Source organism: Eriocheir sinensis, chromosome 35 (genome assembly GCF_024679095.1).
Source record: "Eriocheir sinensis breed Jianghai 21 chromosome 35, ASM2467909v1, whole genome shotgun sequence".
NCBI lineage: Eukaryota > Metazoa > Arthropoda > Malacostraca > Decapoda > Varunidae > Eriocheir > Eriocheir sinensis.
In genome coordinates this window covers 12322227-12342089 of record NC_066543.1, presented here as the reverse complement: position 1 = coordinate 12342089, position 19863 = coordinate 12322227, and the positions used below count along the sequence as shown (strand labels likewise).

At 42.4% G+C, this 19863-nt stretch overlaps 1 protein-coding gene across 1 annotated transcript in view; it reads left to right on the top strand.

The window, feature by feature from the left end:
- LOC127007412 (glucose dehydrogenase [FAD, quinone]-like) overlaps positions 1–19068 on the top strand; it is a 48917-nt gene extending 29849 nt beyond the window's left edge. Inside the window, exons 6-13 of the mRNA XM_050878396.1 lie at positions 87–208; positions 4582–4638; positions 6517–6630; positions 7261–7417; positions 16125–16282; positions 17192–17369; positions 17804–18029; positions 18198–19068. Coding sequence (XP_050734353.1) covers positions 87–208; positions 4582–4638; positions 6517–6630; positions 7261–7417; positions 16125–16282; positions 17192–17369; positions 17804–18029; positions 18198–18354 — 1169 coding nt within the window. The 3' untranslated portion in view covers positions 18355–19068. The remainder of the gene's footprint in view (positions 1–86; positions 209–4581; positions 4639–6516; positions 6631–7260; positions 7418–16124; positions 16283–17191; positions 17370–17803; positions 18030–18197) is intronic.
- The last annotated feature ends 795 nt before the right edge of the window (positions 19069–19863 follow it).

Sequence of the window (19863 nt, the reverse complement as noted above, 5' to 3'; positions counted from 1 at the left end):
ACGCAGACATCCCCACATGCCTCCCCCCCCCCACCCCCCACCCACCCACCACAAACTAACTTGCCACTACCTCCTCCCCTCGCCAGGCTTCTCCATTGTTGATCTGTCTGTGAGGAACGGCATCAGGTGGTCGACGGCCGAGGCCTACATCAAGCCCAACGCCTACCGCCCTAACCTGCACGTGGTCCTCAACGCCCACGTGACCAAGGTGGGTGTGTCCTCCTCCTCTTTCCATGCATTCATACATACATTCATTCATTTATTTATTCATTTATTCATATATTCCTTCATTCATGCATTCGTTCATTTATTCTCGCTTTATATTTCTCTCTAAATAAATTAATTGAAAAAATAAAGAAAAGAGAGGGGAAAAAAGAAAGAAGGAAAGAAAAAAGGAAGGGAGGAAGAAAGAAAGAAAGAAAGAAAGAAAGAAAGAAAGAAAGAAAGAAAGGAAGGAAAGAAAAAAAGGAAGAAAGGGAAAAAGAAAAGAAAAAAAGTAGGCAAAAAAAGAAAAGAAAACAAGAGATAGAAAGAAGGAAAGAAACAAACAATCAAAAAATCAAATTGAGAAAGAAAGAGAGAAAAAAAGTGAGAGAGAAAAAAAGAAAAGAAAAAAAGAGAAATGCACTGCGCTATTTCCTGGCAAAATTTTCCTACGGTATGAAAGTCAGTGATTCTCGAAATGTTGGAGAAAACGTTTGTGGAGTGAGATCGCCCTGTGTCCTCCTCTGCCTTCTCTTTATTTTCTCTGACAGGAAAGAGAAGAGATAATACATACAAGATCAAATGTTAGGAAAGGGACTCTCTTGCCACTATCTCTTGTTTTCTTTCTATCTAACATGAGCAAAGGAAAATATGTTAAGACTGGTATATATTATCATGCGGAGATCGTCTTTTATGTTGCTTTCTCTTCATCCCTCAGCGGAAAGACAAGCGTTGGGAAATGTATAAAATGTTACGGATGGGATTTATTTTTTATTTTTATGATTTATCTTCTCTCCCCTCCCTCGTGCTTTCTCTTTAACAGTGAAGGAAGACAAGCGTTCATATAGTGCAAGTATTAGAGATGGAAGTGGGATGTTATAATGGAAGGTAGGAAGGATGGAGGGACCGGGAGCCGCGCCTGTTGTACTGTTAAATGTTAGTCAAATTAAGCCAGTTTTGTTAACCTCGGCCGCCGCAATGTTGTCAGTACCTCATCCTACCAAACTACCCCAGCCTGCCCCCATGTTCCACCCTTCTGAAATGTCAAACTGGGGCCATTTGTGCTAACTGACAATAGATTCCTACTTATCATACTATGGCTGACTGACAGTTCGCTAGCTTCAAACCGCGCGGATCCTGGCCCCTCCATCCTTCCTGGCTACCTCCATGGATGTTATGATGAAGAGGATTGTCTTGTGGCCTCTCCCTCGAGCTTTCTCTCATCACTCAGGACAAAAAAAGGGAAGTGTTCATACTGTGCGAGGATTAGATGGAAGGGATGTTTTAATGAGTTTTCTCTCTCACACAAGGAAAAAGAGAAGAATTTATATATTACAAGGAACAGAGAGGAATGGGATGTTATATTGGAAATGATTGTCTTGTGGTCACTCCCTCGTGCTTTCTCTCTAACACAGTAAAAAAATAAAAGAAGCGTTGATGAATGTAAGGATTAGATGGAGTCGGAAGTTATAATGGAAAGAACTGTCTTGTTGCCCCTTCCTCGAGCTTTCTCTCATAACTCAGAACAAAAAAAAGGGAAGTGTTCATACAGTCCGAGGATTAGATGGGAAGGAATGTTTTAATGAGCTTTCTCTCTCACACAAGGAAAAAAAAGATAAACATTTCTACATTGCAAGGAACAGGTAAGAGTAGGATATTATATATAATGCTAAGGATTTTCTTGTGGTCACTCCCTCCTGCTTTATGTCTATGACTATAAAAAGAGAAGCGATGACGTATGCGATGACTAGATAGGAGTGGGAAGTTATAATGGAAAAAAAATGTCTTGTTGCCCCTTCCTCGAGCTTTCTCTTTGACATGAAAATAAGAGAAGCATTTATAGATTGCAAAGATCAGATAAGAGTAGGATATAATATTTCAAAGGATTGTGGCCACTCCCTCGTGCTTTCTCTAAGAGGGACAGCGAAAAAGAGTAACGTTTATACATTGCGAGGATCAGATGAGAGTGGGACGCTATATTTCAAAGGCTTGTTTCATGGTCACTCCCTCGTGCTTTCTGTCTATCACTATAAAAAGAGAAGCGATGATGAATGCGATGGTTAGATAGGAGTGGGAAGTTATAATGGAAAGAACTGTCTTGTTACCCCTTCCTCTAGCTTTCTCTTTGACATGAAAATAAGAGAAGCATTTATAGATTGCAAAGATCAGATAAGAGTAGGATATAATATTTCAAAGGATTGTGGCCACTCCCTCGTGCTTTCTCTAAGAGGGACATCGAAAAAGAGAAACGTTTTTACATTGCGAGGATCAGATGAGAGTGGGACGCTATATTTCAAAGGCTTGTTTCATGGTCACTCCCTCGTGCTTTCTGTCTATCACTATAAAAAGAGAAGTGATGATGAATGCGATGGTTAGATAGGAGTGGGAAGTTATAATGGAAAAAAAATGTCTTGTTGCCCCTTCCTCGAGCTTTCTCTTTGACATGAAAATAAGAGAAGCATTTATAGATTGCAAAGATCAGATAAGAGTAGGATATAATATTTCAAAGGATTGTGGCCACTCCCTCGTGCTTTCTCTAAGAGGGACAGCGAAAAAGAGTAACGTTTATACATTGCGAGGATCAGATAAGAGTGGGACGTTACATTGCAAAGGATTGTTTCGACTCCCTCGTGCTTTCTGTCTATCACTATAACAAGAGAAGCGATGATGAATGCGATGATTAGATAGGAGTGGGAAGTTATAATGGAAAGAACTGTCTTGTTGCCCCTTCCTCTAGCTTTCTCTTTGACATGAAAATAAGAGAAGCATTTACACATTGCAAGGAACAAAATTAATATGAGTAGGATATTTTGCAAAGGATTGTGGCCACTCCCTCGTGCGTTCTCTAAGAGGGACAGCGAAAAAGAGAAACGTTTTTACATTGCGAGGATCAGATGATAGTGGGACGCTATATTTCAAAGGCTTGTTTCATGGTCACTCCCTCGTGCTTTCTCCCTAAGAGTAAGAAGAAATCCTGATGAATATATGCGGAAGTTTTTGGAGGAGAACATGATCAAACAGAGGGTTGTTTACTCCCTCGTCTCCTGCTTTCTCTCCAACAGCAAAGATAAGCACTGATGAATATGCAAGAAAGTTTTAGTTAAAGGTTATTATAATGCACGGGCCATCATGTTGCTATCATAAAAGGTAAAAAATAATCCTCAGGTAGCGAGAAAGTTATTTTTTCTTTTCTATAATGTCGCCGTGCATAATAGGAAGAAAAGGAACGAGGTTACTTATTTATACCTTGCTTGTCGAGTCTCTCTTGTCCCCATTTATTATGAAAAGTAAACTTCTTCGAACCTCCAGTAAATGTGAAGGTGACCTGATTTATCGAGAACTTGTTTGAGCGAAGGACATGATAATAGTAATACTCATCGCCTCTGTTAGCCCGCCCAAGCAGAAAGGGAAGGATATCAAGCACATGTGTGAGTGTTTCCTCCATTCAACAAAGGAACTCACGCTTATTATCGCATGGGACGTCACATCGGTCATTCTCGTGTCGTAATGAATTCCTCTGTTACCTAACGAAACCAGAAATTAGAAAGTTCACCGAAAAACTCTAAAGAAAAACCTGGCTATTGAAAGTTTCTCCCGACGCGAATGCCAACGCGACCCTGCCCTCCCACCTCCCGTATCCAGAACCCAGACGCACTCACAAACACACACACACACACACACACACACACACACACACACACACACACACACACACACACACAAAAAAAAAAACACAATGAAGGCCGCTCTCAAGAAACTATGACTCAATTATATCGTAGCCCAGTCTGCCCCACCTCACAAGTCCCACCATTCACCATCACCACCACCACCACCACAAACTAGGACTCAATAATATCGTAGCTCAGTTTGCTCCAATTACTCACCACCACCACCACCACCACCATTACCATTCCCCCTTGTCAACACCTGTATGCCATCAATAATATTTACACCACCGTCACCCATTTACGTCATCACAAACCTCTAACATCATTATTCGGCCTTGCGACCCCCCATTACCACCTTGCACCTACCATCACCATAACTCAAACATCACCACCCTCTTCACCATTACTCATCCCCCCCCCCGTCACTATACCTTCCCTCACTGCCATCTATTATTGCCATCGTCCTTCGTTACGACTACAACAATGACCAACACTCTTCTGAGACTCTTGAAACGCCCTTGAGACAGATTTAATTCACCTCCTGCAAGTTAACCTTTAGATGCGGTGTAATTTTGAGGTTAGGCAAGATGATTGTGGTTGCCTTGTTGTTTTTAGATCATGTTTTTTAACTTCACGTGTTGTTTTTTTTTATATGTGCTTCGCCCCTTTTATGTCTCTCTCACTCACACTCACTCACTCTCTCTCGCAGATCATTTTTGACGGTAACAGGCGGGCCATAGGGGTCAGATTCCAACACCAGAAGAAGGTAAGTCCTCCTCCTTTTCCTCTATCTCCTCTTCTCCTTCTCCTCCTTCTCTTCTCTTATGACTCCTCCTCCTTCTCTTCTCTTCTTCATATGACTCCTTCTCTTCTCCTTCTCTTCCTCCTCCTCCTCTTCTTATCATTTTCTTTTTACTTCGCCTCCTCGAAAAATATATAGTGATCAAAAATATCTTCGTTCGTTACCTTGTTGAGAGAGGAATTAATTGCGCATCACCTTACCGGTCTACAGCAAGAGTTCCAGGTCAGTCTGTCGGCCACAAAACTTCCCGAGAAATAGGTCAGATCACTCCAGCAGGCAGACTCGTTATTAGCAAGCACTCTCTTTCTCTCTGTCTGTCTGTCTGTCTGTCTGTATGTATGTATCTCTCTCTCTCTCTCTCTCTCTCTCTCTCTCTCTCTCTGTTCTTAGTTCTCTCTCATAGCAATGTTCTTTACTGTTCTCCTTCTTTGCTAGTTATGTCATCCTCCTTAACCGTGTGTCCTGCTACTAAGAGGGAAAGAGCAGACCCACGGCAGCCTAATGGACCCGTTTGCACCTAATACGTGTACTTACAGCAAATCAGGTTCATATGCTTGGTAAGTACGGGCTAACAGAGGAAGGCAGTGTTTTTGAAGGTCCCTGTGCCAGTTTACTTTCACTGCTGCTTCGTGCTCCAAGAAGGTCAGGGCGAGGGACTAATGATTGTCTTCAGTTTTTATTTAGTGAAAGTATTCTAAACTCAGATGTGTCGAATTCGCTATTTGAGTAGAGCATGAATGTTCGACCTTGACAATTATCGCACTACATCACGACTTTTTACGCCTTTGCTGCCCTAGTTCTGTAGCATTTACTCGTCTCTGCTTATACCTTTCAACTTTGACCGTCCCCTAAAAACCTTCTAAGTTAATTGTAAATAGGACAAAAGTAATAATTAGGTTTCGGAATGTGTCCAAAATGAAGCGGTTCTTTTTGTGTGGCATTTAATTAAGTATATTTATAGCCTTTAATGTAAGTCGTAAGAATACAGAATTATAGCGTTCCTGGACGTGTTTAGGGTAATTGTTCATGATTTTTTTTACCCTTGTACTATTTAAAAGGTAAAGGCTACACCATCACCACCACCACCACCACACACCTTTGCATATCAACTCATCCACTTGTAGCTCACTCACATTCCTCTCTCTCCTTGATTACCTGTTCATTCCACAGCTTGACATTTCCTCGTCCTCGTCCTGGTCCTTCTCTTCCTTTTCCTTCTCCTACACCTAACTTTTTCTCTGTAAATGCACCCAAAATACAAGTAGAAAAGACTACAACAAAGAAGAAGAAGAAGAAGAAGAAGAAGAAGAAGAAGAAGAAGAAGAAGAAGAAGAAGAGAAGGACAATAAGAAGAACAAGAAGAAGAACAAGAAGAACAAGAAAATAATTGTAGGAGCAAAATAAGTATGAGGAGGAGGAAGATTGAGTTCAATTATAAAGATACCACCACCACCAACAACAACAACAACAACAACAATAATTACAACAACAGCAATAACAACAAGCACTTGAAGAAAATAAAATTTACCAAAAAAATTATCTTGCGAAATTATAAACTGATCAACTCATCCAAAAGAAGATATTATTAACATTGATATAAAAATTTGCCAAGTCATGCACACACACACACACACACACACACACACACACACACACACACACACTGCAAACTACTACTACTACTACTACTACTACTACTACTACTACTACTATCATCACTACCAGCACTACTCCCACTCTCATCATTTCCACATTGCCACTATCACCACCATCACTGCCCCCCCCCCCCCCCACCACCACCATCACCACGACCACCATCATCACCCGCTTAAACCCTTGCAGATGAAGAGTGTGTACGCACGAAGGGAGGTTTTGCTTGCGGGCGGTGCGATTGCTTCTCCTCAGATCCTCATGTTGTCTGGCATTGGACCCGCAGCCCACCTCAACTCACAGGGGGTATGTGAAGGCACTGTGCTCTGTTCATACTAACCTGATAATTAAGCCCCTCCCACTCCAGCCCTGCAGCCACCAGTAAAATTTAACTTGTCCCCGCATCCACCAATCACATGCGGCCTGGGATGGAGAGGAGGCGTGACCTGCTTGTTGATCAGCCAGTAATATCCAGGGAATGGGATAAGGGGGGGAGCTAGTTTGCTGTGTTAATCTGAAGGAAATATTGTTAGTGCCGTGGAGTAGTTTGATGAGTTAATTTGGTAGTTACGTAGTCTGAGCAGCTATTTTATCAGTTATTTGGTATTCAGCTAGTTTTTAATTTATTACTTAGTAACTATATTTGATAATTTTCTCTTTTTGTTTTTTGCCCTTGAGCTGCCCCCCTTGCTGTAAAATAATAGATAGGTAATTTATGTAGTTAGTTAGCTAGTTATTAGTTATAAAAAAATAGTTAGACGCCTGATTCATCCCTACTTTATTTTTATTTTTTATCCACATGTTCTTTTTAATTAATTTTCTATATTTTCTTTATTCACTTGTCTAATCACCTTATTTATTCTCCCTTATTTGTCTTCCCTCCTCTCCTCCTCCTCCTCCTCCTCCTCCTTTTCCTCCTCCTCCTCATTCTTGCAGGTCCCCGTCTTAGTGGATCTCCCCGGCGTGGGAAAGAACCTCAACGACCACCCTTACCTCACCGGCTTCCCCTTCACCACGCGCCGGAACTCCTCCTTCCACATCCTCCACTCCGCCAACCCGGACGTCATCTACGACTACGTGTACAACAGAGAAGGTGAGTAGTGGCTGTGGTGGTGATGGCGGTAGTGGCAAAAGAAGATCAGCAGGACGAGAAAAAAAGGAAGAAGAGGAGTAATATATGTTGTCCGTAGTAGTATCAGTAGTAATAGTAATCGCATCAGCGGTAGTAGTAATATTGTCAACCCTACCACTACCACACACACGTAAGGGCCATCTCTACCCTCAAGCTGATATTCTCTGCCGTCATCTGGTGTCTCGCCTTTTGCACTCTACTGCCACACAAGGTTAAAAGATGACCCCACACCCAGTCCTGCACGCCCCGCCTCTCGACAGCTCTTCCCTAAACCTGCTGGTCATCGCGTTTCCGTGGCTCGCTCTCTCCAGCACCCGCAGTCGAAACCAGCTCTTGTATGACCCAACTCGCGTCCACCATGTCCCCTTGAAATATCTTCGCCAGGCCAGACGAGTCATGACCATCTGTCGTGTCGCAAAAACAACGGAAAAAGAAATTATTAATTGTTGCCGAACTTGTCTAGGTCTAGTATTCATTTCGTTCGAGAATGCGTGACTTGATCTGACTTTTAATTAAAATTTCGCACAGACATTCTCTCTCTCTCTCTCTCTCTCTCTCTCTCTCTCTCTCTCTCTCTCTCTCTCTCTCTCTCTCTCTCTCTCTCTCTCTCTCTCTCTCTCTCTCTCTCTCTCTCTCTCTGTCTGTCTGTCTGTCTGTCTGTCTGTCTGTCTTTAGTAGAAAGCTTTGGGTGAAACACGCTCTTGTATATCAGTTGATGTGGATTTGTTCATTTATTTATGTATTTATTCATTCGTATTTTTTAGATATTTTCATGTTTATTTCCGTTTTGTGTTGTCTCTCCTGTATCCTTTTTTCCGTCTAAAAAGTCGTGGTTGTTTAAGGGCATTTTTTTATGTCTGGATTTATGGAGACAAACACGTACATTTGTCTCGTTACATAGCCTCTCGCCAACAACAGTGAGCAATAAAATCCACAGTGTACTTACTTTCGCTTTTGGCAGTAAAACGGAAGGTTCATCAAGTATTTCCAAACGTTCTTCAGAAATGTACACACCTGAGGGCCGGGAAATTAACGCGGCCACCAGAGTCAGGGCGGCATACCAACTGGGCCGCTGACGAGCACGGTGACCCTTTAGCTCATCAGTGCCTCAGTTGGTATGCTGCTCTGACTGCTATTCTAAAGGCCTGACCTCGACTCCCGGAATTCAGTGGTGCACATTTCGAGGTTTTCACTGCACCATAAAATTTCGGCCAAACGGTAAACACGAGAAGGGAGGTGAATGCTACTTTTAAAAACACAGTAAAAGAAACACTCGGCAGTTGGGTAAATCAGATGAGACTGCAATCTGACGTGAGGGGTTAAAAGACATGGTTTGGGAAGTAAAAAAAGGATTAATAGAGAGAGAAAGACAAAAAAAAAAAAAAGCTACAATGTCTTATACCACTCCCACTAAAACTCAGCCAACCAGGTCGTCTATATATGTGTTCTAGTCAATTAAATACGAAAAAGAGACCTTGATACTGGGGGTGATGGCTGAAGAAGAACATACGTATCGGGAAAGTGTGAAAAGAAATAAAAAAACAAGAAGAAAAAGTGAACCGTCGGGAAACGCGGCAGCTGGTTTGTAAAGTCACGTCTTACGCACGAGTCACACTTGTGGTGAAAACAGCGGACCGAGGGAGGGGAATAAAAACGACTACCACTTATAACGTAGAGTTCGGTAGTACTTTGGTCCTGTTGAAGCCTGATACAGCACACATTCACATACATACATACATATATTCATACATGCATATATACATACTCGTACATTCATTCATTCATACATGCATATATATCTTTTTTGTCTTCTTTATCTTCTTTTTTTTCATCTTGTTCGCCTTGTTCTTGTTCTTCCTCTACTTCTTTTTGTTGTTCTTGTTCTTCTTCTTTTAGTTCTTGTTTTCTCCTTCTTCGTCTTCTTTTTTATCCGCTTCTTCTTCTTCTTCTTCTTCTTCTTCTTTTTCTTCTTCTTCTTCTTCTTCTTCTTCTTCTTCTTCTTCTTCTTCTTCTTCTTCTTCTTCTTCTTCTTCTTCTTTTTCTTCTTCTTCTTCTTCTCCTCTTTCTTCTTTTCATTATTACTAATATTTTTTTATTAATAGTATCATTACTATACACACAGACTAACATCACTTGGAGTTTATTTTTCTCCCTCTTTCGTCACGGTGGCGGGTGTTTGTGAAGTCCATTGGCGGCGCGTGACATTAAACACGCCTCTGGTCCCGGTCCCTATTTGGTCTTGGCGTCCGTGTTGGAGTTGATTTTTATACGCAAGTTCTCTGGCTTTCACACTTCTGGCCTATTAACATTTTCCCCGGCTATTATCGCGAGAATACATACACACACGCACGTGCACGTTCACACACACACACACACACACACACACACATACACGCACACGCACACGCACACGCTCTCTCTCTCTCTCTCTCTCTCTCTCTCTCTCTCTCTCTCTCTCTCTCTCTCTCTCTCTCTCTCTCTCTCTCTCTCTCTCTCTCTCTCTCTCTCTCTCTCTCTCTCTCTCTCTCTCTCTCTCTTATCTTATCAGCTGTATAATTTTTCCATTAGTTCTCACGAGTATGCAAAAGTCACCACCATTACCCTCTTTCGTAGATCTGCAATGGTCATCTCCACCACCAGTTATACGCATGCACTCTTTTTGTTTCCCCTTCTCTTCTCTTCCTCTGTCACATTCCTGCCTTCCTTGCCCTTTGCTTTCTCCGCGTATTAGATGAGGGTCGCCTGGGTCAGTCCGTCCGTCAGCCCGCCCTGGTCCACCCCACTTCCTTGTCTTGGCTCACACTTTCTTTGCGGTTCCTTTCCTGAAGTCAAGCTCTGCCCTCGTGCCTTCGTGGTTACCTTTGCATTTTTTCCACTCCGGACGCTCGCCCTGCAAATTACGCTCATCATTTTTTTTATTCTTTTTTCTTTCATTGTTCACCTGTTGAGTTTTTTTTCTTTTTAGGGTGGCCTGTAAATGAGTTGCCTCGGGGTGCAGGATGTTGGATAGTAGTAGGTCAAAGAATTGCTGCGTGAAAGGATATGAGAAAAGATACCGCTCACAACGCAACTCTAATGGATGGAGGCCCGTCGTAGTAAAAAATAAAAAAGTAGTAAGAGTAATAGTTGCAGTAGTAGTAGTAGTAGTAGTAGTAGTAGTAGTAGTAGTAGTAGTAGTAGTAGTAGTAAAAGGAGGAGGAGGAAGAGGAGAAGAAGTAGAAGGAGAAGGAGGAGGAGAAGGAGGCGGAAGACGAGTAGGAGGAAGTAGAGGAAGAAGAGGACGAGAAGGAGGAGGAGGAGGAGGAGGAGAAGGAGGAGGAGGAGGAAGAGCAGCAGTATATAGTAGTAGTGTTAGTAGTAGCATCATGGGTGAAACTTTCTTTAAATCCCATTAATCTCCATTTTCTTTCACCATCGCGAAAGGAAGATTAGATTTCTCGATTGGCTCCGCACGTCAGACCGGCAAGATATTTTTATCGATGCTGACAAGAATTGCACCTTTGATGACGCCCCTTGAATGGATGATGGTGACGGAACTGAAAAAGATTAGTCATGAGTCTCTAATATTCCTCTTCAGAAACTCTCCATACTTTTTTTACCTTTCTCTCTCTCTCTCTCTCTCTCTCTCTCTCTCTCTCTCTCTCTCTCTCTCTCTCTCTCTCTCTCTCTCTCTCTCTCTCTCTCTCTCTCTCTCTCTCTCTCTCTCTCTCTCTCTCTCTGAAAGATCTCTCTCTCTCTCTCTCTCTCTCTCTCTCTCTATAAGAAATATATGTAAGGTTTTATGTGCGAAAAGAGAGAGAGAGAGAAAGAGAAAAAAAATTGTTCTACGGGTGTATAGTTTTCCCCTTATCTTTATCCGGTTTATTTTCTCTTTTTTTTTTTCTTCTTCTTCTTCTTCAGTGTTAGCATCGAGCATTTCCATCTAAAACGGGTGGGTTGGGGTGTCGAAGAAAGCGTAGGGGAGACACACACACACACACACACACACTGACACTGACACACACACACAGCCACCTGGAAAACCTAAGAGATGTATATTATTTTTTTTCTTTGTTTCCTGTTCCACTTCTAATGAACTGGGTGACGAGTCAGTGGGCGACGGCGTGGCTGGGAGGAAGAGGGAGAGTCGGAGGGTAGAGAGAGAAAAAGAGGAAGCGGAAGAGAGGGAGGAGAGTTGAGAGGTTAGAAGGTGTTACAGGAGTGAACTCTGAATATGTGTGTGAGTGGGGATCATGAGTGGGCGAATGCAGGGTCAGGAGAAGGATTTAAACATGAGTGCGTAGGAGGGGAGTCGGAGAGAGAGAGAGAGAGAGAGAGAGAGAGAGAGAGAGAGATGGAAGAGGAGGAGGAGGCAGAGAGGGAGGAGATTGGAGAAGTGAGGTGATACAGGAGTGAACTTTGAATATGTGTGTGTGTGAGTGGAGGTGGTGAGTGGGCGAAGGAGGAGGATTTAAACAGGAGTATGTAGGATAAAAGGGCGTTGAGTGGGTGTCCGCGCGAGTGTTGGTTTTTGTTGCGGGTAGACAAGCGAAGAATCTGCAACCTCTCTATTACCAAACTGGACGGGGAGGTCAGACTCTATGGCTAGCTTTCTCTACGAGTTTTACCGTGCTTCGGGTGAAAGGAGGAGAGGTTTATGTGGGATGAACAGACCGCGGGGTTCAAGACAAAGAGGACGGAGAGGAAAAGGGAGAGATAACTGGTTGAATAGAAGGAGAGAGAGAGAGAGAGAGAGAGAGAGAGAGAGAGAGAGAGAGAGAGAGAGAGAGAGAGAGAGAGAGAGAGAGAGAGAGAGAGAGAGAGAGAGAGAGAGAGAGAGAGACACACACACACACACACACACACACACACACACACACACACACACACACACACGGATACCTATGTGCATTTATTTGTATCAGTAAGCATTATAGACCACATCAATTCGGTTTCTAGTTTGTCCAGTTCTAAGAAAGAGCGAATCAGCAAGTTTGAACTCGTTTTTCTGATCATTTTTTACTACTATTTTTTCCCACTATTACTTTTGCTAGAGTGTCAGTGGTTTGGTATAATTATTTTTTCGACTATTGATGTGATGTTGATTTTTGTTGCCCCCCGCTTCTAGTTTCTGCTCTGCTGTTGTCGCGATTGTTTTATTATTATTGATAGTGTTTCTTGCTATTATCGTTATTATTTCTATGGCATCGATGACAGAAAGATGGACAGTAATATCAAATCAAGTGTTTGGTATATTTATTGATCGGGATGATTAACTGAATGATTAATTGAATGATGAATGTGTTGCGTCTTACTTAATATGATAAACACGGAGACAAAGAGAGACTTGCGCACACACTCAAAAAAAAAATCATGTAGACTCAAATAGATAGATAGATAGATAAATAGACAAAGACAAAGAGAGAGAGAGAGAGAGAGAGAGAGAGAGAGAGAGAGAGAGAGAGAGAGAGAGAGAGAGAGAGAGAGAGAGAGAGAGAGAGAGAGAGAGAGATAAAGCCCTCCTACAGTCTTTATTCCTTTGTTTGAATACAGCCAAATTTATTTTTATTTTTGGGTGTTAGAGATAATGAGAAAGAATAAGCAGAAAAAAAAACTATATTAACTTATCAAAGTGAAAGTTATGAATACCACCAAGTCCTTTAACGCGTGGCCTCACTCAGTTATAGCATTTCCGTGGGAGCAAGTTCATGAGGGGAGTGATGGAGTAATGGGGCAGCTTGAACGGATCAGCCCTCGCCTATCGTCCTCCTTTCACCCTCGACTGTCATCTCGTTTCCTAGTTTTATCTAGATATGCGTGTTAAAAACTGGCTAAACTGGATAAAAACACCCGTAACCTTTTATTTTTTTACAGCAGAGGAAGCAGCTCCAGGGCAAAACCAAACAACCAAAAAAATAAGTTCGTCAGGTGCTGCTCCTCTAAAAAAAAGTAGAACACGAGGCCAAAGCGAGAGTGTGTCAGTTTCGGATGGGTAAATCGTCACCTTGCATTTTTTTAGATCGCTTATTCATTTTTTTTCAACTTGGGTGTGATAATAAGGTCGCTCAACTAACGGAAAACGGAAATTGCGACTCTTGAGCACCCGTTACCTGGATAAATCGTCACCTCGCATTCTTTCTGATAGCTTATTCATCCGTTTTCATTGTTCTTCTTAACTTGCGTTTGACAATAAGGTCGCTCAACTAACGGAAAACGGAAATTGCGAATCTTGAGCACTCGTTACCTGGATAAATCGTCACCTCGCATTCTTTTTGATCGCTTATTCATCCGTTTTCATTGTTCTTCTTAACTTGCGTTTGACAATAAGGTCGCTCAACTAACGGGAAACGGAAATCGCGACTCTTGAGCACATGAAACCTGGATTAGTCGTCACCTCGCATCCTTCTTTCTTCGCCGATTCATCTTTCTCAACTGTTTTTCCTTGGCTCTCGTGTCATAAGATCGCTAAACGCCTAAAAACATGACTCGTAGCGTGAATTGATGGTCACCTCGCATCCTTCATTCTTCGCCTGTTCATCTCATTTAACTGTTCTTCTTGGCTTCCGTGTTATAAGGTCGCTGAACAGACTGAAAACTCACCTTCCCCCCCACCCCCTCAAGGACTAGTAACCTGGATGCGTATTCTGTGACGCTTTCGACTCTCACAACAAACTATTTCCAAAGGTCACAAAGGATATCAGTCGGGTCCTCATGAGTGTTTTTTCAATGTGCAGAGGCCATGTCAAACTGCCCCTAGGCTCATAAAACTACTCATACTACACAACCTCTGAGAAAGCCTTATCAAATGAAGGTGTGTGAACCCGAAATGTTTGCAAATATGGGTCCTGCGTGAGTGGTCCAAGGAGCGTGCGTGCAGTGTTGCCAGCTGGGAAATAATTCAACTTCCTGGAGGTGCATAAAAGTTCACGGCATGAACTGATAGCGAAGTCGTGACTTGTCGGGTTCCTGCAGCTTTGGGTTTGCGAGTAATGATAGTAGTTTCCCCCTGGGCCGTGGGTTGTCAGTCTTCCTCGCGTGAAAAGTCAGTGATCGGGGGAGAAAATAGCGTGGGGAGGAAAGACAGCGGATATTTTTTTTTTTTTTTGAGTGACATAAGTATACATTGGTTACGAACTCGTTTTATTTTATTTTGCTGTTTGGTTCGGGTCCTCTCTCTCTCTCTCTCAAGCGGATTTTTTGACCTAACATTACGTGTAGATTTTAGTAACGGGCACATTGTTTTACTTTCTTCAATGATTCATCTCCTCTCTTTCTCTCGCTCTATCTATCTATCGATTTATCTATCTATACGTAAAACTACTTATTCATAGATTTCAGACATTTAAACCGGTATTTTCAAACGCTTCCGCTTCTTCCACAGCTATTTTCTTTCATCAGCTATTTTCTTACATCAGCTATTTTCTTTCATCAGCTATTTTCTTACATCAGCTATTTTCTTTCATCAGCTATTTTCTTACATCAGCTATTTTCTTTCATCAGCTATTTTCTTACATCAGCTATTTTCAAGGTGTAAAATGAGAGTAATCGAGTTTTCATGAGTGTTTTTTTCACTTTCAAGATACAATAGATTTGCCAAACTACCACCAGGGTCATAAAACTACTCATGGATAGGCACCCAGCTCTTACGAAAGCCTTGTCAAATGAGTGTCCCTTCGCTCTAAAATGTTTAAAAATATGGCCTTAAACGCTTCCCATAAAACTACTCATGGATAGACACCCAACTCCTGAAAAGCTTGTGTCAAATGAGTCCTCTTCGCTCTAAAATGTTTAAAATATGTAAACTTTTCCCGCTTAAACTACTCATGGAAAGACACCCAACTCCTACGAAAGCCTTGTCAAATGAGTGTCCCTTCGCTCTAAAATGTTTAAAAATATGGCCTTAAACGCTTCCCATAAAACTACTCATGGATAGACACCCAACTCCTACGAAAGCCTTGTCAAATGAGTGTCCCTTCGCTCTAAAATGTTTAAAAATATGGCCAGGAGGTGGGGTTTTTTACACAACACATCCATCGCGAGCTCCTGTCTCCCGCAGTCAGCAATGATGTAGCTGACCCTGGTGGTGGTACCCTAATATATTACAATGTTCTCAGAAGCCAGTCCACTCTATAGCCTTTCGAGACATTGTTCAGTAGGACTCGTTTGTTATCTAATTTCTATTAATTTATCTCTCAACGTGTCTGTTAAACTCAATCACCGTGTTTTTCTTTTCATGACGAGGCTCTTTTTCTTTTTATTGAGCGGTGACTCGCACGACATGGGTGTGATTGGATGAGTCTTCCTCTTTCCTTCTTTCTTATATCTCGCAAATTTCACTGACCTCTTTCCTCTATATCTTTGCTGTCGTCCTTAACCTTCCATGAGGTCATCCGGTCAAGTCCTCAGCCATTTCTTAGTTCTCTTTCTTTATCTGTGACCTTTTGCCATTTAGTTTTCTCCTCTCTCGTGCCACCATTCTTCCACGCATATCAGACCTCATCATTATTATTAATCTCGCCTTTCATCTCCCCTCTATCGTTGTTTAACCATTTCGGCCATTCATTACTCTCCTTCCTCCGTATGCCCCCTCTTCTCTCTTCATTTCATTCCCCCGCATATTTCAGACCATACTAGAAACCTTTCCTCGACCCTCCCTTTCTCCGTTGTTTCACCGTACCTTCCTCCGCAGGCCGCCTGACCGGGAGCATCTCCGTGGAGGCGTATGCGTGGCCCTACGCTGAGCAAGGCGATCCGAACTGGCCAGAAGTCCAGCTTGCCTTCACGCCTTTCACTGTTGGCAACGACTACGGCCTCATTACCTCCTACGTGCTTGGTATCGACAAGAGGGTAAGGGTTTATGTGTGCGTGTGTGTGTGTGTGTGTGGGGTGGGGGGGTCATGTGTTTAGTTACGTATATATGTTGATTCCTTTTGTTTAGAAAGTAGACATGTTGATTACTTTTGTTAAGAACGTATTACTTTTGTTTATTCGGTGTAGTTAGAAAACCCGCTCTGTTTCAAGACCCTCATCCATACAAAGCACGTCAGCGAAGGAATACATTGGAATACATAGGAAGAACAGTCACCAGAAGACCTGGCGGTCTATGGCGAGGGTGTCTGTCTACTACCGCTACTACTAGTAATCTACATGTAGTAGGACAGAATAGAATAGATGAAGGCTCCTCACCACCCACCTCTCCCTCCGTCAACGTGCCGGCAGGAAATAGTTAGAAGAGAGCACCATGTGCCTTTAAGGAAGAAAGGGACATGGGAATTTTACAGTAAAGAGAGAAATAAGAGGAAATTACTACCCTTAATTGACGCTACTGGTGACCTAAGCTGCGGGGAAAATTATTAACACAAAGTTTTCAGGTTGGAGCCGTGCTGCAGTGTGCCTGAAAATACGAAAAGGGTCAGGAAAATCCTATATCCCTGAAGTAATTATCTAATGAAGACTTAAAGCTATTGATACTCTGTGAGCTATCTACTGACAGCGGGAGTCTATTCCAGTGCTCGACGACTCTATTATTGAAATAACTTCTGCGAGAGAGAGAGAGAATCAGAATCAGAATCAGAATGCTTTATTCCATTAAGTACAGAGAGAGAGAGAGAGAGAGAGAGAGAGAGAGAGAGAGAGAGAGAGAGAGAGAGAGAGAGAGAGAGAGAGAGAGAGAGAGAGAGAGAGAGAGAGAGAGAGAGAGAGAGAGAGTGTTCGTGTCTATGTGTGCTTCTTTACATCTGTTTATTCCATTTCCAGTTCTATAACGACTACTTCCGGCACTTGGGGATGCGGGAAGGCTTCTCCGTCGGGCTGTTCCTCACCAGGCCGAAGAGCAAAGGCAGCGTGACCCTGGCCTCCTCTAACCCCTACGACCACCCCATCATCGACGCCAACTTCTTCGAACACCCCGACGACATGAGAGCCTTCCTGGGGGGTGAGCGAGGATCTACTTTCTTGTTCTTTCCTCTCACACAGAGTCGTTAATATAACTAAGATACGAAAAGGAGTGGGATAGAGCGACTTTTTCTTCTTCTCTTGCAGTAGTACTTTTGTTTATCCTTGTCCCTGCAGAGGAAAAACGAAAATAAGAATAAAGGCAAATGAGTGAATGGATACTAGACATAAATAGATGAATAGACAGACAGAGAAATAAGTGAGTAAATAAGCAAAAACAAAACGCTCTACACTTTCTTACCCGTAAATAAGATTTCCACAGGCAGGTCACCGTCACTTCGTTTTTCCCAACCCGCAGTCTCCTTCCCACTCACTCCTCCCACTCACTCATTCCTCCGATTCATTCCTCCCACTCATTCTTCCCACTCAACCCTCCCACTCAATCCTCCCACTCATTTCTCCCTCCCGCCGCAGGAATGAAGATGGCCCTCAAGCTCGCGGAGATGCCTGCTCTGAAAAAAGACTTCGAGGCTCGCTTCCACGACGTCATCCTCCCCGGGTGCGAGGAATTCAAGCCCCTCAGCGACCCCTACCTTGAGTGCTTCGCCCGCGCCCTCACCGGTACCACCTACCACCCCACAGGGACATGCAAAATGGGCCCCGCCTCCGACAAGCTCAGCGTGGTGGATCATACCCTCAAGTGCGTGCATGCGTGTGTGTTGGGGGGGTGGGGTGAGAGAGGCAGAGAGGGAAGGAGATCAGGTTATATATGCCATAGACGTGGTAATGATTATGATGGTATTAACAAAACTAATAATATGGCTAATGCTGCTGCTGTTCTTGTCCTCACACTCCCTTCCTCCTGCAGGGTGCGCAATGTCAAGGGCCTGAGGGTGATCGACGCCTCCATCATGCCGCTGGTCACCACGGGCAACACCAACGCCCCCGTCATCATGATCGCCGAGAAGGCCGCGGACATGATCAAAGCAGACTGGGGGGTGCCTACGCCGATCCCTTACGCATGAGCGAACGCAGCGACACCTGGGAACCGATGAGCCGCCGCATGCTGGCCTTGTGGGTGGTGATCGTGGCCACGGGAACAGATACAAGTAATTAAAGGAGTGTCAGCGTGAGGTGGCATGTGGGAGAGAGGTGTCGGAGGGCGTGTGAGATTCAAATGAGTGAGAGTTGAGTGTTGGCGATCGCCAGGGAGATCCTTTTGCCTTTTCATGTTGATATCAATGTTTTTAGCATGAATTATTTAGGAAACTGCTGTCATTGCTATTGTTATATTAGCATATTTGTAGTGATCGTCCGTGATTTCTTTGGTGGTGCCTCTTGTCTGCCACACACCGCCCGGCGACCCGCTGTGCTGAATGGTGGTCCCTTGTTTACGTGTGTGTGTGTGTGTGTGTGTGTGTGTGTGTGTGTGTGTGTGTGTGTGTGTGTGTGTAGATGGGATTGCCGTTGCCTATGTATATAACTATATTTCCGCATTTGTTTTAACTCTGGAGAAAAGTTGCATCCAGGTGAAGAGCTTGTGTGATTTTCTTTCAGAGAAGAAACTATCAATATGGCAACTTATATTAACGGAAGCCATGAAGTGTCTCACGCATTATTGTTATGACGCGTTACATGTATTATTTAATGTAATCACATGTTTGTTATTGTTGTTGTGGTTACTATATGCGTATGTCCCTGTTGTATTTATTTACTGTGTTCAAATTCACCTATGACGTGTGGAATATATATATATATATATATATATATATATTTATATATATATATATATATATATATATATATATATATATATATATATATATATATATATATATATATATATATATATATATATATATATATATATATATATATATATATATATATATATATATATATATATATATATATATATATATATATATATATATATATATATATATATATATATATATATATATATATATATATATATCTCAGTTACACACACACACACACACACACACACACACACACACACACAGTTAGCTACAATAATGTCATTGTCTTCCATGTTTTATTTATATATTTATTTATTTATTTATTATATATTTAATTGTTGGTAGCACTTGACATGCTTCAGTCACGCAGCCTTACCTCACCTGCCCGTGTCCTCCCTTGTGGCGGCGAAGCGTTCACAGCATACACGTCTTCGGCAGTATGTTATAACTTGTTCATGGTCGTAGGCAATACATTTTAGGGCCATAACCAACTTGGTTTAGGTTCACAACAAATAACGTTACGGGTCATAAGCAGATTGCGAACAAAAAATACATCTTATTGTTGCAATCCTGCATTAAGGTCATAAACAACATGCTCGAGCGCTCAACAAGCATGCGTCAAATGCCCTGAATTCTTAGAACATTACAAATTCATTCAGTATTCAAAATTTCATGTTACCAAACAGATAAGAGACAGCTTATGAATAGCTTCAATGACGGAACAGTCTTCAAATAATTTTCATTTAAGAATTTTCATAATTTTAAGTGATT